Consider the following 22,522-nt stretch of genomic DNA (forward strand, 5'->3'; position numbering starts at 1 on the left):
AAAATTATAAATATATATTTTAACTCAAAAGTAGTTTTTAAATTTAATGTTGCTGAAACAACAGAGTAAGAAAAAAATTAATCTATCTGATCGAGAAATCACTCATTTGGAAAACAGAGTTTATTACAGAGAAATGTCTCTTTCCAAAATAAAAGCTATACTATACGCTTCTTCTGGGCTATATTCTCAGCAGCATATTAAACATATCAGGTCCACATAAGGAGAATCATGTGCTGACGGCTGTCTAAATGACTCGGGTAAAGTTTGTAGCATGCATGCTTGTTGTTTTTGTCTGCTTCCACTTGTCTTTGCACTAGGATGGTGTCGGCGTAAACGTGCAGTCATATTCATTGTGTTCCCACTAGTGCTGTCAGCGTTAATCTGAAATGAGGTTATTGCCACAACACGGCAAATCTCCGTTAACGAGCTACCACGGATCGCCCGTGCGTGGGGCTGGACGGCGTCAACACGTTAACGAGCAAACTGGCAGTAGTTCCCACCCATGTAATTGAGCATTGTGTGGCACATCTGACATACTGTTTTACTTTTGTCCATGACGCGCTTACCTTCAGGGTCATGCTTCACATGAAGACCAAAATAGTTCCAAAGGCCAGATCTGAATGAGGGTGGGGGAGGTTCAATTTGCCATGTTGCAACGAGCTTAGCTTCTGTCTTGCTAGCTTGTGCTGCGCTCAGTGGATCTGCGCTCGACAGTGCAGCCTAGGCGGAGTAGTCGAACGCAGATCCACTAAGTTCTCAACACAGACATCATCGTCAGAAGAAAAGTTGATAAAAAAAAAAAAAAAAAAAAAAAAAAGATAAAATAAATTAAAAATTTTGTATTGTTCGATACATATGCGTACCGGACTGAAAGCACTGTATCGAACGGTTCAATATCGATACGAGTATCGTTGCACCCCTAATATTTAGCTAACACTCTGGCATGCTAGGCTACTTTTTTGATACACGCTAACCGCTCCATACTGTTTGCAAACAGTTTAACTGCTAGCCTCACTTTTACATCACCTGTCTACACCATTTCAACTGTTTATTAATTGGTTAGTTAGACCAGCGGTCCCCAACCTTTTTTGCGCCACGGACCGGTTTATGCTCGACAATATTTTCATGGACCGGCCTTTAAGGTGTCGCGGATAAATACAACAAAATAAAACTAGTACCAGTACCGAAAAAAAGAAAATTTATTCATAACACACGTGAAAAGACCCAGGAAAACCAAGTTAACGATAAAAACGATAACAAAATAACGCTGAAAACCGATTAAAAACCCTGAAAACCATACATTTCACTGAGCCTCAACTCTCGCGGCCCGGTACCAAACGACTCACGGGCCGGTACCGGTCCGAGGCCCGGGGGTTGGGGACCGCTGAGTTAGACAACAATTTCATCTGTTAACCCATACTGTTATCTAGCAATATAATTGCTAGTCATACTTTTTCAAAATAATTTACAGTGTTATATTCATAACTTTGCTTTATAGCCACATTAGCTGTTTAGCTAGCTGGCTAACAATTTCTATTGTTACCTGCTGTTAAATTGCTATCCACAATATGCATTGACTGCTAGATAGGTAACAGCTAACAATTTCAGCTTTTAACACATATTGTTAACTAGGAAATTTACTAAGATGTGATCTTAGTAAATTTAGTAACAAATATTACTTTGTTACTATTTTTTAGTAAAAAATAGTAACCTCTGATCAGAGAGGCTTCTTCAGTACTAAAACATGAGATTTGAAAATTCTTCAAAAAAACTCAACACAACTTTATGTTCATATTTTTACCTGACTACCATAACAGGTGTGTATCTATTATATTTGGCTAACAATATTAATTGTTAATCCATGATGGTACCTTGCAATTCAACTGCAAGCCAAAAAAATTACCTTTTACTAATTTTGCTGACTACTGTGTGAACTATCAGTTATAATTTTTGCAAAGAAAATTAATTTGGTTATCTATACAATGTATTAAAGTAACTTAAAAAAATATATATTTATGCATTCTTATGCTGCTTTGTACTGCTCGTACATTAATTTTAATTATCCGTTAATGCTTCTATGCAAACCTGTTCGGGTCCACTTAATTTATTATTTGTAACAACTAAGCTAAATCTTTCCCACTGGTTAATGCAGAAATATCGCCTGGGACACTGGGGAATCAATGACCTACAAGATCAATATATACTGATATGGTATATAATAATATGGCTCCCTTTGTTTGCTTGTTTCTAGCACACTACAAATCATCACCTGAAAGCAGAACCCATCTGAGTCAGCTGTCAGAGATCATTTAAATAATGTAAGAAAAAAATGACAAAGGAGGCAAAAGCAGGACAAGCCAGCAATTTGGCAGAGAGAGAAAATGAAGATGGAAGGAAAATGGTTTGGCAAGAATGTGCAGAGAGAGCAGCAAAACTGGAGTGAGGGATAAAGGTAAAGAGCAAAAGAGGCTGCAGAGAGAAACAACAGAGGGGGTTTGAGGAGCTGAGACAGTTGAACCATGAAGACAGGCGTGCCAGTGCAGAAATTTTTGGGAAAAAAAGTGGGAGGGAAGAACTGGAAGACACACAGAGCGAGAGAAGAAAGCAGAAGAGTCTCAAAAGCATGGAAAAAGTTAGATATTACATCCAGTTGGGGAGTCATCACAGATTGAAAAGTTGACACAGTGAGAGGAAAGAAAGCCTGACAGAGCAGTAAAAGAGATCGAGAGCTGTCCAAGAGGAGTCAGAGGGAAGCAGGTGTCCCAGCATCCATTTGGATGAGCCTCTTACCTTGGCTGATGCCGGAGCCACCGATCCTGCTGCCGAGATGCCTCGCTTGACCACTAAGTCGCTGCTCGATGTTGTCACGGCAACTGTAACTGGAGTTGGAAGAAGGGAGGGGATGACTGGGAGGGGAAGGAGCCCCGGACGGTTGTTGCCGTTGACAACGGCAGAGGCACAGCTATGATTGGCTCCTCCATTGTGGAGGCCAGAAGGACGGATGTCTCTCCGCTCCCAGGGTGCCCGGTAGTCCCTCTCAAAGCGATGGTGGTGGCGTGACATCACTTCCTCTTCCTCTCAGAGGGAACAACAGGGGCAGGCCTGTGTGAAACGGGAAGAGGGTAAAGGTCATTTCAACCACGACGTGCAAGCGGCAGCGAGCGATACAGACACGAATAGAATAAAAGTTTCTGGGAAAAAACAAAGAACAGAGTGAAACAGTCAGTCAGTAAATTAAGGAGAAAACATGTTGACATGAAGGTGTAAATGCTCACAGCATCTGCTCCCAGCGCACCTGACTGACGCGAATACACTGCGGTTCATTTGTTGCCTCTAATTCCTATTCTCCCAGTCATTAACGAGGGCTGCGACAAGAGCGAGAGAAATGAGCGCCGCTGAGCAGCTCTATAAAAAACACCATCAGTGCCAAACCATAAGGAGCCAAATGTGTTATGCGAGGCGTCTAGGCACGGCGACGACAGGTTCAAACAAAATGGCTGAGCCAGACGCAAGCAGGTACACGCTCAGTTCAAGTTGTCCTGAGGGCAGCGTGAGCAGTAACACGACCACACGGTCAAAACTCATTCATCTAAATAGATAATACCCGCGTCACCCCCACACCCCAATTACAACTCATCTCATACATCTAATGGCTGGTTAATTCAATCAGATTGCCCTTGAAGTGCATTGGAGGGTTCTCCCTTTTTCAAGCACAGCAGGCTGCGATTAGGGATGGGTGCCGGTATCCGGTGACATAAACGGTAGTAACCAGACCGAAAAGCAGCGCACATTTCGGTGCTTTTTTGTTTCCTGAGATGTCATACACTTTGGATTCCAGCCAATCATTTTACCTTTGCGAGCATAGTAAGCGGGCCCACGTACGTTCTTTTAGAGCAGAGCTACAGATTAAAAAAACGCCCAAAGCGAAGCGGTCTAAAGTCTGGCTGTACTCCACAGCAAAAGATGCAAACTCAGCAGCCTGCAACAAGTGCTTTAAGCTGATACTGTGCAAAGGAGGTAACTCCTCGAATCTGATGAAACACCTGGCGACGCATAGCGTTTCTTTAAAAGCCGAGAAATGCACCGTATTTGATAGCTTGCTGCGAGACCTCACACCGTGCACATCTACTGTGCGTGGGTTGCCTGTTATCAGACCCGGAGTTAGCAGCATCCCCCAAAAACCCAAAGAGGAGAGTCCTGACCCCTAGCCCTGCCAGTGTAGCAGAAATGATGACGGATGATGATGGCAGCAGCAGCCGTTCTTCTCTGCGTGAGTCGCTTAATGTTGTTCGTGTGTAATTTACGTTGAGTAGGCTAACCACGTTATTAAATTAATGCATGTAAGGTGAACTAGCAAACACCGTCGTAGCTACATGCGGCTGTCTTCTTGTTTGATGCCAGATACTCCCTTCACCCTGGCCAAAAAGGCTAAAATGACCAAAGGAAAAGTGGAAAACAGCTAAACATGAGAGGTTTTTGGACAAAGTTTGTGTTTTTTCCATTGTTTAAGCACTGCTTCCAGCCAAGAGTGATGCCATATATGCCCTATAGCTGCAGAAAAGGCTAACATTGTTATCTTTTTACAAAAAAACAGCTAAACATAAGAGGTTTTTGGACAAAGTTTGTGTTCTACATTCTTTAAGCACCAGTTCGAGCACCGTTTAAGCACCGGCACAGTTTCAAAAGTACCGGTTTGGTACTGGTCTCGGATAAAAACCTAAACAATACCCATCCCTAGCTGCGATAGGCTAAGAGGTGACAGCAAGCTGGAATTACATAAGAATGGAGCACGGCGCTATTGTGCAGCAGGAGCAGCGTATCACTCTTCTATTATGTCATAAATCAAAGTGGTACGGGATCTGAGCAGTGAAATCCATCACTGATGGGTTTCTAGTGCATTGTACTCAACCTCACCAAAGGCACGTTATGCTTCTCAAAGCCCTTGATAACAGATGAAATAAATATATAACAAGCTCACACCAGGTTCAGCGAGCCCCATGCAAAATCCCCTGGTCTGCAAGGAGAGAATGACAGCGGATGATAAGTCTGTATTCTGCACGCTGGGGTCTGTCATGCTGCTTCTTAGCCTCACAGAGGAGGGAACGCCTTGAAATGCCGGCTTCTCTGTGAGTATCTCTGTGTGTGCGCGCGCTAGTGTACAAAAGCAGCATATAATACAACTGAATGTGTTTAAGCCCAGCCGTGCAGTATAAGAGTCTACGAGGAAGCTGCAAATGAAAGGTTCTCTACAAAGCTTTGATGGAAGCGATACACCAAGCAGCCTGCGGTGGGAGCACCTGCCCTACTGTAACTTTAGCTGCTGTAACCATCCATTTATTTATCCACTACAATTCTCTTTCTTCCTTTGTGTTTTTATCGTCTGTATTTTCTTATGTTATATATACACCCACCTCTCTCAATCCTCAGTTCATTTCATTCCCCTCTCTAATACAAGGTCTACTCTGTGCAAACACAGCAAGCTGATCCGTGGCGACAGAGTCAGACGGAGCAACCGAACGCTTCGGGACAACTCTCTCACGCTCTCTTCTCACTCTCTCTGCAATAACCTTACTCCTTCTCCATAGTAACCCCTTTTAATAACCTCAAATTTTCCAATAGAATAAGCTCGAATTATCTCTAAAAATATGTACAGAGAGACTAACAAGATTCTAGGCCAGTGGAACAATGGCAGAGTTAGAGCCAGGTAATATTCTCTTATCTCCCGAGCTCCACACCTCAGCAAAGAAATAAGAGGGCAGTTAGAAAAATTCCTCCACATGAGTGGAAGTGGAGTGGAAGAAAAAGCAGAAAAAAAGGGACATTATCTCCACAAAAGTCAGAATTGAGGGCAAGAGTGCATTTGCTTTCACAATTTCAGCGCGTTTCAGATGTGAAGTGAAGACATGCTATTGTGCATCCAGTGTGCTATCTAGTCTAGATGGTGATTCACTGGAAAACAGAGTGTGTTTTGTCTCCCGGTAAACCTCTTAGGACATCGGTGCACTTGAGAACAAATCAATCCATTTGATTAAAGAAAAGGCATTGAGCAAGTTTGCATGTGCTCACACTAGCAAGCTCTGTGGAACAAACCTCACTAGGGTAGCACCACACAGCACAGGATAGAGGAATGAAACAAGCAAAGTCGCCTCCTTTGCCGTCTTCTATTTCTCGCTAACGGCTAAAATTCAAAACATGAACAAAGTTATTCAAATACCTTCTGGAGCGCTGTGGGGATTATCCAGTGCCCATTTCAATAAAAAAAAATGTTGTTTTTCAAAATTAGTCCTGTTAAGAGAAATGCAAAAAATAGTTTGTCTGATGGAATATTTTGATCTGGCACTTCTGAGTTATTTGTAGCCAAGGCTGAGGAAACAAGACATGCACTTCAGGGTGAAGGGTTAAGGTTTTAAACACATAAAATAGCTCAAGTATTTCACAGCTTTCAAATCATATGAATGTCAAATCAAAAAATGGGTAAAAATGAGTAACGTGATGAGAATGTAAGGTTATCCACTGAATTCCGTATTTTAAATAAGGTGAAAACAAATTGATGACAAAGTCAAAATAACTTCTGTAAGAACATTTGTACTAATTCAAGTATCCATCCGTCCTCTGTTGCTTACTGGATCTGTTGTGGAGGCAGCAGTCTAACCACAGACTGCCAGAACTTGCCAACCCCGACCACCTCCTTCCTCTCTTCCAGAGACATTCCCAGGCCAGAGATGTAATCTTTCCAGTTTGTCCTGGATCTGCCCTGGGAACATGCCCACCATGCTAGTCAGATGCCCAAACCACCTAAATTGGCTCCTTTTGATATAGAGTAGCTCTACACAGAAAACCCTTATGAGGAAATAAAAACTCAAGAGACACAACCGTACCCAGGGCAGGGCTGACGGGCCCTGGGGCAGGGGCCTGGTTGGAGCTAGCCTGAAACAGCTACAAGAGGGGCTGTAAGGTTTGGTGCATTGTAGAAGCGGCAGTCAGCGGTCCTTGCAGTCCAATCCCAGGCAGTGTTATAATTAATGTTTTGATGTAAATACAATTCAAACAAATTTAAAACCATGTTATAAACAGCTGTACTAATGTGATTTTTTGCATGTGCATTTTGATGTTAAAATGACTGAAAATACTCAATATAACGCTAATATGTCTGTGTAAAGGCACAAGAGAATGAAAAACACAATGAAGCAACAGCGCCTGCGAGCTGATTAATTAGAAAAGGTTAAATGTAGAACTCGAGATACAGAAAAGAATTAGTCACTATGAAACAAATGCAGTTCTTCATGACTGACAGCATTGCTCATGAGGGGGCTTCTGCACAACAGAACAAGTGCAGAACAATTAAAGGGTTAGCTCCGTTTTGTATAAACAGTATGCAAAGCTGCTATTTTCTCATGTCTCATATAACATCACGGCTCCTAATCAGAGGTCTGCGTGCTCCACATTTCCATTCTTACTTTAGATAGCGAACGCAAACATCCAGCTTAGCATCATCGAGCGCCTCATACACACGACAAACGCTTCTGTTGTTTTCTAGAGGAGACTCTCACATTACCATGCTTCCCATTCTATCACTCACCCAAGTGGCATTTTCAGATTCTTGGCTCTACATTTCAATATCTGCACAATCCTCTAAGTGAATTCCTGTCATCCTGGCACTATGCATGTCAGTATGTACTGTGGAACTGGAGGCTGGCAACAGATCCCCGCAGAACGAGTGTCACCGAGACAAATCCCACTACATTTATGGTCCTCGGTGAACAGAAGGATTTAAGCTACTAATTACAGAGACTTAAATTCCCTCCACGGCTACGTTTCTGCCACTGCTTGAAAGTCTGCATGTGCGTGCGAGCCCACGTTGAGAGAGTGCGTGCTCTGTGTGTGTTTTGTCCTTTTTTTTTTTAGGTTAAGTACGAGAAGGCGATAAAGGAAATGTCGCTCTCAGAGGTCCTCGTGGAAACCAACACCCAACACACCTGTGGACTCTGCCAGACCAGATAAACACTTGAATGCATCACATCTCCAATGATCACATCTCCGCTCTGGGGAGATGGTGCCAATGAAGATTTGCCCATTTTCTTTCACATCCAATGAAGTCACTGTCAAACTCTGGACAAGGTGACGCCGATTCAAGAGGAGGGCTGATAACCTTCGCTGTGAGGCTCACGTGTTTAAAGTCAATCTAAGGGCTTTTATTTTTTAAAGTTCATAAGATATAATGACAGCACTTCAGTCATACCCTACAGCAATTAATGAGGCTCTTCAGCTCCTGCAATCCTGCCAGCATGTTAATAATCTAACCTGAGGGTATCAGTTTCCCACGCCAAATGCTGTTTTCTGACTAAAAACAGCTCATGATCTCTTCTGTAAGATGAGAAAAAAACAAAAATTAGTACAATTACTAATCGTCTGGAAGCCCAAATAGCAACAAAAATGCTTTGGTTTCCAGCGAGAGCAAAGGGACTCGAGAAAGTAACACAATTACTATGTCAGGAATCGAGCCTAATGAGCTGACTGACTCATCAAGAAATATTGATGAATCAGAACCCAAATTTCAGCCAGCTCCACATGTACAGATACAGAGATCAGATTAGATTCCCCTGCGAAACGAGGAGTTTACGACAACTTTAGATTCTTAAGCAGCAACGGTTTGGGGGGGGAAACAAAAAAAAAAAAAAAAAAGTTGTCTGGCAGGTTGGGAATGTGAGACACACACCCTTTAGAGCAGCATCTGTCACTCCGAGGCGGCACACAGCATGTTGGGGTGCGCGTGACAGAACCGCGTTAACAAAGCCATGTGGGAATGAGCGGGGAGCCACAGATAGACGTGAGGAAAGAGGCAGCGTAACAGATGGACAGAACGCAGCGACGACGGAGAGACAGCCAGACAGTGTGCGAGAGAGAGAGCAAACGAGATATAACAGCAGTAAAGCGTGCGTGCGCTTGTGAGTGTGTGCGAGCGCGACACGCAGCCTGAAATAGAGAGAAGGGTGTTAAGGATGGAGATCAGGGTGGAGTGGGGCGGGTGGTGTGTCATACGTCTGTTCTGGGGTGTGATGTTTGCTTTGCTAGCACATTCTGCCCTGTGTTTAATACCACCCAGCAGTTCCTCCTGCTACAGATACTCCCCAAGAGTGAGGGCTCCGTTTCCAATCTGTAGTAGTGTTTATTTCTATTGACCCAGTGACAGCCCAGCTTTCACCGTGCTCGCGCACAAACAGCCACGTGCTAGACTCACGAGGCTGCGCTAATGATCGGCCCGTCCATCAGCGAGGCTGGATGGTACAAACGAGGGCTGGGGATAGATGGCATGCTGTAACTTTATGAGGACAAGATATTGCTGTAAATGAGCGGCCCTGTGGGAGACATGCACCGAGTATAGAGTAACTACCGCAGGTGCACACACACGCCGCATACACAGCAATCAGAAATGTGCTGACAGTCCCTCCAGGACGACGGAGGTATTCGCCCTGATATTTAAATAATGGGAGAGACTGTTGGTACAGGAATAGCCCGAAGCGCAGTGAGCCAGAGTCTCGGGCCTTTAAAATTCTCCTTCACAGCTAGAGTCCGTCCCAGATGATGAGTCACGCCTGATGATGAAGATACAGCGCTGTCTTAAATTGGATGTTTCGCTGCCATTACACACACACCTGCCTATAAAAGCATTCCCGCACAAGCCTTATTAATTAGGCAATGTGCTAGAACCTAAATTGGATGGGAGAGAGTTAATACGTTCTTGGTGGGAGAGAATTTTTCTTTCCAGCATTTTTTTGTCTTTTTTCCCACCTTGATGAAGCAAACTGAATTGCCGGGAAAGAAAGAGGGCTTCCTGGGTATTTTTAGCTTTCCTTCTTAAGGACGCGAACAGGAGAAAATCTAATTGATGTTCCAGGAGAAGAGGTGGAAAAAAAACCCGCTGGAACAACAGAGCAGAACCCAGAGGAAAGGCAAACACAGGAAAGGAACAATTAGGTTGAGTGTGTATTTCATGTGCTTGAACATTGTAAGTGTGGAGGTGAGTTATGGGGGGATGTAGAGAGAGGTGAGGAAAGGGCCATCTTTAGAAATGAGAGGAAAAGACAAATGTAGCTACAGTGGAAACCTACAAGCCTATTGTTGGGATTGATTCTTAGCATTAGTAGGTTGAATTAATCCCAGTGGTTTGAGGGGAATTAGTACTTTGCTACTGTTCGCACACCTCATTAGTGGTCTGAGTGGAATCCAGAGACACCACACAGGCAGCAGCACATCATAAAAAAGAAAAAAAAAATTGCAGGGCTTCTCATAACAGAACCCACCAGCTTAAGCATCATAGAAACCAAAAATAGCTTCGGTTTGAGCAAATTAGAGGCATATAGGCCGGGTGTTACTTAAACAGCTGCCGCTACAGTCTTTGGCAGGAAAATAAACCCAAACCACGAGGTAATCACCAGTCACTCCGAGCAAGACCGGGAACTAATCTGAATCCAGCACCTCACATTTCCTTATCTCATCTGCCTATTAGGATTTCCACGCAGGTTCAGAGACGATAGTGAGAGATGGCACTTTGTATATTAATCTGACACCTTGATGGATGAAATACTGGTGGGTGACATGCACACACTGCCTCATTTTGTCTGAGACAGACACTTTCTGATTATCTCCTGTTTGATAAAGCATGCAAGCAAAGGCCAAATCATTCAAGGCGGATAAAAAAAAATTGGGATCAGGTGCATTAGGCACCTGAAGAGACATAAAAAGGAAGAGAAATAAAAAGGAAGTGGGGGCCAAGGGTTATTTTTTCTTGAGATTAAGAAATATTGCATATGCCGACACCACTGACAGCAAATTACCCTCTCCGTGTGCATCAGCACAATTCTTTTAGCAGAGCATTAATAAGTAAAAGTTTCTAGCGACGTGGAAAGAAAAAAAAAATAGAGGGGGAGCTGCATGAGTGCGTGTGCAATGCATGTGTGTGTTTTGTGTGATGCAAGGTTTTCTAAGCTGCTTGTTTGCTGAGGTCTGAGTACAGGGGGTGTGTTTTTTGCTTGTGCATGATGAAAACAGCACGAGAGTCGCTCTTCTGTCCGAAAGCGTGCACGACCGCGGAAATAGTGCAGCCGACTTGAGTTAGAAACACCCCGACGGTGTATGACTGTTGGCGGCCCGGGCGTGATGATTAGCCCAAACAGAGAGAAAGCTGCTACCTCCACCACTGCGCGCCGGCGCTCAGTTAATTAAAACACCGACTTTCAACAAAACGCCACATTATCACAACAGCAAGACACGGAGCTGGAGAAAAACCCCGAGGCAAGCGTGCACGCTTCCTTCCTACGTGCTGTTTTTTCGGTTTTGTTTTTTCTACTTGGTGCGTGAGCGGTGAATTTCCAGACGCCAATCACGCGCTGTGTTTGTATTTGTGTGCGCGTTCCGGGTGTATCCTCTGTGGCCCGTGGCAGCTGTCGCCTGTTCTCTCTCCCCGTCGCATCCTTTTCGCGTGTTTCTCTGTTCTCTAAACAAAAACCAACAACGCCATCAAAACAAACAGCTCTCCCGGCTGACGCCGCACACGGCTACGCGCGCATTTACACACATAAACACACGCGCGGGTCTTTAGGCTGCGGCATTACTGGAGCTACTGTAACATGCGTGTGATGTTGTGTGTCTGTGTGTGCGAGTGTGTAGGTCAGCTTTGGAAGCGGGACATGGAGAGCCAAGTGAAGGAACAGTGACTTAATTATCTAAATGGCTGCTGCGGAGATTACTGAGGGCAGTGAGCATCCATCTCTTTCAACACCACCAGCTTAGAGTGCACGGCCAAGGAGGGGAGATCAAGAGATATAGACATCAATAAGAGAGACAGGCCAGCAATAAGAGAGTGAAAAAAGAGGCCAAGAGAATTAAACGAGAGCAAGAGATAGGAGACAATGTGGAGGAGAGCGAGAGGAGTGGCTCCTCTGACAATGATTTACAATGGAGTAGTTTGTAAGCCGACTGGCCCCGCGGATATGCGGCTGCACCCTCAGCTACAGAGAGTTCGCCGGCAGCTGGGATCATGACATCACCTCTGTCGCCATGGCGACGCCTCGCGTTTTCGATTTTACTCTTCCCACCATTACCATACAGATGCTTCGGGGCTGGATACTATCTTGACCCCGCCGTGAAGCATCAATGGCTCCATATTTCGCTCTTCCCATCGCTTACACGAGCGCGCGTTATTGACTTTTGCGTGGCTAAGCGGTAACCGAGGTCATCCTCAGAGTGGAGGGCCTCGGCTTTGATCCTCCTCGTGCACAAGCGGCGTTTCCTTGAGCAAGTTGTGTTCCAGTGACCCCCTCCAGGTGGTTGATCCCGTAAACGCAGAGCATCTAGACGCTGAAGAGCAAATCATAAAGAAATAAAAAGATTAATACTGTCGCTGTGCATGTCAGTTACTACACGTTACTGTAAATAATCCAACAAATGCCACCAGAACGTACTTTTCCTTAGAGGAAATTTATTAAAAAGCCTTCGTTAAATTGTTCTCGTTAAGCCTCTTTTCTAGAGGCAACGAGCAGGAAATGACATCTTACACAGCTACCATTTTCCTTCTTAAAACTTTAGTCCCTGATGGCACGGACAGTGGTAAAGAAAGCTTGTTTATGACAGGGAAACCCACTGGGTTGAATCCACAGACTGTCTGCGGAAAGAGGAAAATGAATAACTAACACTGCCTCCAACAAATGCTGTCCATGAGCCACTGAACGTGACATACTGTTCTACAACTTCCCAAATTACACCGAACACTGAATTCCGTCCTTACTTGGACCCGTCCCTGCTGAACTGTAGTCATTTTGTTTTTTCTCTTTTTGGTGATTTCCAGGAATTCGAGCCCAGGTTCTTTGGCTGATTGATGCTCTGCTGTTATGCTGGCTTGCTTTCCACCCTAGATGACATTAACAATGTGGTTGTACCATCCAGCTCCCTGGTGAGAACGTGGTGTACTGTTCAGAAGTGGAGAAGCAGACACTGAGGCTCCATATATATATATATATATATATATATATATATATATATCACTGATTCAGAACACCATTCATGGACAGTCGGGATCCAATATGTGTGTCTAACAGGGTTGGGCGATATGTAAAAATTTTCCAACCGACAATCGTCAGTCCAATAATCAATGATGGGAGATATATTCACCCATGCGCAGACTTTTTGATGGGCGGAGCAATGTAATCATGCACGGACTGATTTGCGTGTTTACAACACAGAAGAAGTCCAAACATGGACGAACTTTCCCCCAAAAATTAAGGCTATCAGCATTAACGCATTAACATTTTAGGGATTTTGACTCCAGATGGGTTCATTATTAATCGCGTTAGTCGTGATGACGGCACGTTAAAGCTGGCAGCACTAAAAAAGTCACCAATTTGTGATCTTTCTGGCTTTAAACCAGATGAAACTGGTAAACCTGAGGATGTAACCAAGGCGGTGTGCCGCTTGTGCAGACATATACTGCAAGCAAAGTAGTTAAACACAGCTAACTTGCATGAGCATGTACATGTCCACCATCCGACTGAGTATGCGACTATCAGCAGCTTCTGCAGCTCCACCAACAGGCATTTGGGCGCACTCTGAGGAGGGGGCATTTGCTCGCAGAAGAAAGAGGGTGCTGTTAAAACAGTGCTAGTTTCTTTCAGCTGACTGCTTCTATTAGCTCCGTCATTATTAGCAAACTCATGGGCAAACAAATAAATAAATCGCCCGTGTAAAAACGATCGCCGAGGGGCTCAGCTTATCATCGAAAGTCAATATATTCGTCCAATCGCCCAACCCTAGTGCCCAATATTCAACTCCATGACAACTGCTAATACAGATAAGGGTCAGAGGCACCTGCAAATTCCTTGTTCCCTTTAATAAATGACTAGACTTTTGTCACATGAAAGCCATGGAGATTTTCATCCACTTATCCAATTGTAATGGTTGTGCTGGAGCTCAAAGCAGGGCACAAATTAGAATCACTAGTGAACCAAACTCTGTATCTTTGAACTGGTGGAGGACAGCATGCAAACTGTGGATTCAAACCCAGGACCTTCTTGCTATGAGGCAACAGTGCTAACCACCGCACCACCACACCGCCCCATTGCATGACAGACTCAATTAGCAGTCGAATGAGGGTGCCTGCAACACCATTTCCAAAAAAAGTCTCTTTTTCTGCCAGTTCAAATCAAAATGCAACTCCAGAGTTCTCAAATAAATAAATAAATGGATTTTAAATAAGTTTTAAAATGAAAACATATTAGTTTGGACATGGCCTCAGTCAAACTTCACTCTGGAAAAACCCACAAAAAGAGTGAAATGAAACAGCAGTGTTTTCGGAGCGCATGTAATTGCATGCTAATTTGTCTAATTGCAGTAATGGCATCGAAAGCGGATGGACCCAGTTTGCTGAAAATGTGAACGCATGCAAAGATTAATGTTCGGAGACAGGTTTAGATTATTGAGTTGTTCTGTTTATTTAGCAGCATAAACGGGGCCTTTTATAGATTCAAGTCCAAATGTAAGCGTACGGGGGAATATCTAATGAATCAAAGGCTGATGTTTCCTTCTTAGAGAGTCAATTACATTAAAGCTGAAGCAAAACAGAGTTCAGATGTGCTGAGCAACAAATTCCCAACCCAGTCAGCTCCAATACTTTCTATGATGATTAATGACAGAGAAATCAAGGCTAGCAGTATTTACCGCCAAGTGTGTTTCATGTCTTCGTTGCTCTTACCTATTAAACGCAGACACACGTATCAGTGCAGATAGACTTATGAATGCAAGACGAGCACAAAACTTCTCTCACTATAAGTCACACACGCATCATCTGAAACCCAGGTATACGCAAATGTACACTCAGGACAGCACTCTCTGATTAAGCCGGGCCATCTGCTCGACTCCCTCATCACCGCTGACGGCCGCTGCCTGTCCAGACCGGCTCCAGGCGAGCAACAAATCCCTCCCCACCACCACCCCGCGTTATCCAACAGCATATTAATCTCCTCAAATCTCAACCTTTTCCAAAGGGCAGACCCAACGGTAATCTCAGTGCAGTTGTTCGAGGCAACATCATCTCTGGTCTCAAATACATGATTTTTTCACTTCTGTCTTAGATGACATGAAAAGTGAAAAAGAGGCAAGTATCTTCTTTGCTGCTCGTATGTTTCCCTTTCTCTCCACTTATCTCATGTCTCTAGGTGCTCTCTCTAAAAGCCATTCTCTGTCTCTGTCTATCGTTTCGTATCTGTATGAACACAGTAGCCTTTCAGAGCACATGGTGAGTGGCGCCACAGCCTGGTCTGGCCCAGAGGAGCGGTTGAAGCGGTGTAGATTAATGGCCTGGGAGACAGCCTAGGCAAGTGGAATGAACAAACAGAGAGGCCACTGAAATGACCATGATGAAAAAAAGGAAGTGAGGCAAAGATAAAGAGAACGTATACTGTAGGAAAGGAAGGGACTTGGGGAATGTGTTCTATCGCTGTACAGTTTTATACCCGTGTCACACTGACAGCAGAGGTTGGATGGAAGTCAAACAATGCCCGGATTTAATGAGGAGCCTTTGCTTTGGGGAATGGAAACTCTGTAACGTACTTCGACTGAGATTACATTCATGAACGTTTTCCTTTGGCTCGACAAGCCCAAAAAAGATGACAGAGAGAGAGGGGCGAATGGTCAGCTGAGAGACAAGCTCAACTTCAATTAAACTTGATGAAAACAAAACTTTTCACAGACTAATAATTGGGCAAAATTTAATTGGAAAGGTTTTTATAAGAATTAATCAACACAGCAACTTTTTAAGCAAAAAGATGAAGCACTGCTTTTGTCTGATGCAGTTTTGACTTAAAGATTGAAAAAGGAGGAGAATAGTGGTTCTAGGTGGAATTTCGTGGTTTGATCCAGGATTTGAAGCTGTATCACGAACGCTTGATCCAAAAATAAATAAATGCTGCAAAATTATGTGGTTAGTGTGAACGACTGCATTAAGAGTAGATAAGTCCAAAAAATGGCACGTATTTTATGTGTATTAAATCCTAAGATCTCACAAATAGTTTGATAAAATGGGCCGCTACATTTATAGTGCTTTTCTACGCAATTCAGTGCATTAAATGCATTCAGTGTTTTCTTACTTTTAACTTAACATTCATACACACTTGCACTCTCATGGATGTTTTGGGGGCAACTCAGGCTTCATTATCAGAGATACTTCGACATATATATATATGATGGTGGAGCCAGGGATCAAACCAACCACTTCATTTCATAGGCAAACTTTACTTCCTGAACCACAAAATAAATAAAATCAACTCCTCTGTCACGAGTTGTACACAATACGATATGCTAGCAGCGTTGTGAGCTAACACTAAGGTCAATTGTACCTTGAGCTAAAAGTCAGCATGCTAACATGCTAATACTGAGCAACATAGCAGGCTAATTTTCCCCTGTTAGCATTAAAGATAAAATAGAGCTAAGGACAATACAGCTAAGTTTCAGACATGTCACATTTGGTTAAAGAATTACCAAAAAACAAAACGAAACTCAGTAAATATGCAGGATGGAACCTCAAAGCCAAAAGTGGTGGACAAATTTCACCCAACACCATTAGGTGAAGCTTATTAGCATTCATCCTCTGGGACTATTGATGTCTGTGTAAAATTTCAGGGCTAAGCCATTTCGGTTTGGGCAAAACTGATAGAAATACTCTTCAACCTGACACGTTCATAAGTGTGTAAAACTAATTATATATGGCTCTATAGTTGAGAGGGAGCGAGAGAGCACTGATGAAGTTGTTGGGTAACATCACAGATAGTGGAAGTGAGGTGAGATAAAAAGAGTAGAGGAAACAGAGAAGAAGTGAAGAAGAACAGGCAATGACAGAAAAGGAAAATTAGAAAGCCCAGAGTGATGGGGAAAAGGTGCAACAAACACACACACACACACGTCCTTCAATCAATATGGTGGGAATGTGGCCCCATGATAAATCACTTTCCTGGCAATAACAGGGAGCAGCCACTATCCCTCTTTTTAATATGTTGCCGGAGTGTCAGTGGGTGATACACGGCAATATATAGCATGGAAGAAGGCAGAGAGAAGACAAGACAGTGGGAGGTAGGGGTGGTGGGGTCTGTGATGTATGGACCTGGACAGTTGGTCTGCACCCAGATAAAAGAAGGGAATCATGATTAGGTTGGGTAAAGTGTCCACGCTGGCCCATCCGCAAACACTCACACAGACACAAAGGAAAGCTGGAGCTGCTCAGGCGAACGTGTCCTCTCTCTCCCACAACCCCCCGCCCCCCCTTATCGTATGTCTTTTCACATGAGCTCCCAATGCATCAAAACTTGCCTTCCCCAGAACAAGGATGTACTATAATACAAGAGGGTCAGAAAAAATTTCATTACTCGGGGAAGAACTATCACTCTCTTTTTCTGGTTATATCGCTTAAGGGCGATATTGATACTTTCCCACCACTATCTGCCTGTCACCGTCCAGAGAGCCACCAGATTACAGAATGTCCCGGCATGTTGACCTTCACTCAACTATCTGACCGCAGGGCACATCGTCCACCATGTTTTTTTATTGACTTGATTCCATCTCGTTCAATCCCATCTTTTTTCCTGCTATGTTTGAGTCTGCTTGGCAAATGTTGTTACCGTAAACGAGAGCGGCTTCTCAATTGACTTGGGTCCCCTTTAAAGTGGTGCTAAATAAGTAATGGGGCATCTCATCTGCTTTGGCTAGCCAGTAGCTGGATGGGTTACAGTAAAGGGAGATTAATGGAAGAACAAATGGAGACAAATGTATGAGCTAAATGGAAGTTCCCAACCAACCTATAACACTACCCAATGACATATAGCATTGATTAGCATTTATGTACAACTGGACAACTGTCAAAGTGTACATTGATTCAGGAGGGTGAAATATACAGGTAGATGGAGCGACCTTTCACTAATAATCACAGGCCTAATAAATGTTTAACAAATTCCATTGTCTCGGCTAAACCTAAGCCCGAAACAATTTGTAGAAGTGACAATAAAATGAGTAATGTGCATCTGCAGCAGCACTTCCTGGATAAAATGGCCTATCGGTGTAAGGAGCTAAAATATGTGAGCTCTGAAATTCAACACCCCAAACCTGGTAACAGTTTCAACGTGTGCACAAACTACAGAGAGAGGCTGGTTATGTGACTAACTCAGAGGTGAAACGCAACACAGTAACAAGTCATCGTTTTTTAGAAGCTGTACATTATATTTGCTCTTTACACTTGTGTACTTGTTTACTATCACCTCGCTACGAGCTGTCGTTTATGGTCGCACTGCTCTGTAGGTAATGGGTACCGTAAACTTCGGCATTTTATTCAAAAAATAAATAAAACGGGCAGTTAAAACACTTAGAGGGTGTACAGCTTTAATAACAAAAGACTGGGCTGCTTCCTCGTGAAGACGAAATTAAAATAAAATTTTAAAAAAAATGTTCATTAAGACAAGTGGAACATATTGACAGCGTCTTTCCTGAGCAGCATCCTGCCTCTCACCCTTCCACTTCCTTCTGCCTCGGTTAAACAGTCCTTCAGCTTTTCACGGTTACTACAACAAGCTGTTGTGCTGGCGAATGTGAGCAGATTGCTCTACTGTTTGCTATAAAATAGAAATGTAAACTGAAAAAAAAAAGGCTAAACTAAAATTTCTCTTTTTTGTTTTGGTAAAGAATTTTCTGTAAATGATCACTGGACCAAACTGAAACCCATATTATATCCTATAAGAACAATATTCAGAGACTGAAACTCCCCACAGAGTAAGATCAGAAACAAAGCTGCATTCTTCCTGCCCTGCTGACAGTGCTGACAACAGACCGAACCGAAGCACAATCTCTGCTGCAATCAGTTCACATAATTTAATTTTAATTAGCTGACCACAAAGAGCTCTGCATTACTACAGAGGCACATGAAGCGTCTCACTCACCCAGCCCACTTCTTTCTTTCTTTTTAAACTTCCCACTGCGCATTGTCATAAAATGTGGGTCAAATGATCTGCATTAAGTATTGTAAAATGAATTTAAAAAAAAAAAAAAAAAAAAGCTACTTGAGGCAAAGTGATTATCTCGTGGATGAGTCACAGTAGATTAAAAATAGCCCGGTAACAGCACTAAATTTTTTTCACATTCAGCAACCAATTGCAAGTAGTTGCAAAGACCAGCTGGTTTGCCCAGAGGTGCAACACCCTGAACTTGTGTGTGATTGGTTGCCTCCCACTAGGCGACCAGTCTCCAAACAATCACAACTGAGACTGACTGCAGTCACTCTCAGACAGATTGGTGAAGGTTTGCAAATAACTACCATCTAATTCATAAAAACGGACAGTCTGTCTGTGCCGATGAGCCCAATCCGTCTGAGGTGCGTCTCTTTGCAACAGGCAAATACTTTGCTACTGAATTTTGCATCATTTAAGGCTAAATTGCGGTTGCAGTACTTCAGCATCTAGCATGCACAACAGAACAGGCGTGATCGTAAAGGGAGTAACGAGTAATTTCAAATGCAACAATTCTAACAGCTCAACAAATATCAACAAACACACAAACTGTCTGTGTGCAGTTAGTCACACAGTGTGTTTGCTAGCTAAAGGTGCAGCTGCTGCATTTCTCAGGGAGAGAAAAGAAAGATAACTTCACTCAGAGATAATGAAAGGTGTGGCAAAGACAGGACAGGAGAGGAAGGAGTCTTTTTAAAGGTAAAGTGTGCTCAGTGACATTTCATAAACTGGAGATTTAGTGGCGGCTACACTGGTTAGTTTGCAGAGCTGTTGGTTTGGTGCAGAGTGGCTGTGGTGTTCATGGTCAGTGTTAGGTTACATCAAGGGTAGCAGACATCAAATTAAGTTTAAGATGATGATGTCGATTAGATTTCCTCACTGATTTCCACCTTTGTACCAGCTTTCTAGTGTCAAGGGGCTGGAGATTAGCCATGAAAGCCTATGTAACATGCTTTTATATTATTACATTTAGTTGGCTAAAGCCACAGAAAGCACCCCCAAAGGTCAGCTGATTGCAGCCTGTACGCAAAGACCACTTTCTCTCACAGTAGAAAGTATTGTGACTTATTTTTGACTCACTCTTTCCCCACGCTGCACCACCACACCTCCTGAATCCCATTTTAAACTCCTGGCTTTGCTTTTTCAGTTTAAGTGTCAAAGTCATCAATCTACAATGTAGAAAACATTAGAGCTGTTATTTTTTCATTCCCTTTGTTTTTCCCTGCTTGTGTTCTAGATTTAAAAAATGCTCAAGCTGACTTTTCCCTTGAATTAATATTATTTTATTATGATATTGATATGACCTGAGTTATCTTAGCAAAACTAGCTGTTAGAAATGTGTTCTGAAGAACAACTTGTTACTTTTATACTTTCCCGAGTGTGTTACAGTCTCTATTGAGAAAAAAATGTGAATGAGTAGTTCAACACAGATCTGTGCTTCTATTTAAGCGACACATGTATATTGTTTGCTAACTCTGGTAATAGGAATCTATTCTTATTACATCCTGATTTAAACATAGTATTTGATCTGCAGTCAGATCACCGTCTGCAGCAACTAAATAACTATTTGTGGAGGAATTTCTACATTTCTGTTTTACAGCTATGAGGTTCATGCTAGGCACTGAATCAAGTAATAATCTAAATTTGTGTTTTTGGGGAAAATTGTGAATTTTTGTGCATGTAAAGGAACAAATTAGAAATTTTTACAAATGTAACCGAGTTAATCTCTGTATTATCACAAACTGATTTCATTCAATTGCTAATTTGACCCCATTCAATCGCAAACTAACAACCAACCAAAGTCACTTTGAAGATGGCAGCTGACTGCAGACCCGGTCCCTATCTTCAAAGAAACCATTTCACAGGTAATGAGACCAAAAGTTGATTGAACGCACCGTCTCCAACCATTCCTAGTGTGACCGTACCATCACTTATTCTCCCTTTTGGTTGGTCTGGAATTGCTCTGTTAAATTGTGATGTTGTAGTACGCACAAACATCAGAATACTGATCATTTCATGTCATCGATTGGGTGCCTGTGGTACTTTTAGGGACCAACTCTTTCTGCTGCGTCAGAACATTTTCTTTAAATGTGGAATGGGCAACCAGAATTGAGACGGTCACTGAGTCAGATCAGGAGCTAATAATGTTTCCACCAGTTCTTCCACCTAGCCCGAACCACCTGCTCAGTGTTTGGTTCCACATCTTTGGCTTTTAATATGCCGTTTGCACAGCTTACAAAATTCACACAGTCTAAAATAAAATTACACACACACACACACACACACACACACACCAGTTCTGAGACCGCTACTTTCTGTAAGGTGAATATAGCTACACTCACCCAATGGAAAAGCAGGAAGCTGGAATTAGTTTGCGACTGCAGCTGAAACGGTTGATGACTTTCCACCACCTCTCACACACACACACACACACACACACACACTAAAACTGCACTTACCTCTCTTTTGTTCTTACACTTTTACTGCTCCTATGACAGTTCAGCTGACAGGCCGGCCGAATGCGCTACAATCCCTGCGACGATCACTTCACTTAATTTAATCTTAATTAGTTGACCAGAAAGAGCTGCACATTACTACTAATGCAGATGAGGCGTCTCACTCAATCGAGTTCTCCCCGTAAAAGACACTTTAATGTTGCTCAAATTCCACAGTATACATTTTAATAATATGTGGGTCCTAATGATCTGCATTAAGCCTTATTAGCCTGTGACATCCCGATGACACATGGCGAGCCTAACCACTTTGCTTCCCTGCTTTTTTTTCACTCTCAAATGAGAGGCTTATCTTCTGATTGGCATCAAAGAAATTACCACGCACTACACCGGATCAGTCAGAGCTCTTTTGCAGGCTTTTAACCAGCCACTTCTCATTCTCAATGCGCAGTGTGAACTATCTGGATCTTGCCTTTTCATACTTCAAGGCTAAAATATTAGCTATAGTACAGTTATAGAGTGATCCACAATTCCCCCAGGTCCCTTTATTGAGGAAAGTGTTTAAATCAGATGGGTAGAAACAGTATAATAACCGCCCCCACTCCCACACACACACCTACACCCAACAGCTCCTACACTGGGACTCTGTGACCACTGAAGATAATGGATCTCTCCACGGGCACACGTGTGCATAAATAAAACAAGCCGAAATACTCGCCTGCTACTAACTGCGCTTTTCAGCTAGAATGGAGGGGTGGTGGTGAGGGGGAGGTGTCAACGCTAATGGAAGACACGCTAAGCAAACGTGGGGCAATTCTGCGGCCTTTCGACCTACGGTGGCAATAAACACGCCTGCACATGTAAAGAGCAAATTCAGAGAGAAACTTGCATCCAGAGAGGAATAAATATGTGGATAACATTTCCTGTACTCAGCAGTGTCAGTTAAAAAAAAAAAAAAAAAGCTGTGAAATGCAGAATTTGATATGCTGTACGGGTCAGCCCCAGGTTCTGAGAGAGACGTGGAAAGCAGATGAG

At 43.1% G+C, this 22,522-nt stretch overlaps 1 protein-coding gene across 3 annotated transcripts in view; it reads right to left on the reverse strand.

Moving 5' to 3' along the window:
* Nucleotides 1-22,522, reverse strand: part of klhl29 (kelch-like family member 29) — a 259,109-nt gene that overhangs the window by 167,859 nt on the left and 68,728 nt on the right. For all 3 annotated transcript variants that reach the window (XM_085381923.1, XM_085381924.1, XM_085381925.1), the window contains one exon: nt 2,791-3,102. In XM_085381923.1, the coding sequence (XP_085238049.1) occupies nt 2,791-3,063 (273 nt within the window). In that variant the 5' untranslated portion in view covers nt 3,064-3,102. The remainder of the gene's footprint in view (nt 1-2,790; nt 3,103-22,522) is intronic.

The sequence above is a fragment of the Rhamphochromis longiceps genome, linkage group LG15, assembly GCF_057381845.1.
Source record: "Rhamphochromis longiceps isolate RC_006_pf linkage group LG15, R_longiceps_female_GT1.1, whole genome shotgun sequence".
Lineage (NCBI taxonomy): Eukaryota > Metazoa > Chordata > Actinopteri > Cichliformes > Cichlidae > Rhamphochromis > Rhamphochromis longiceps.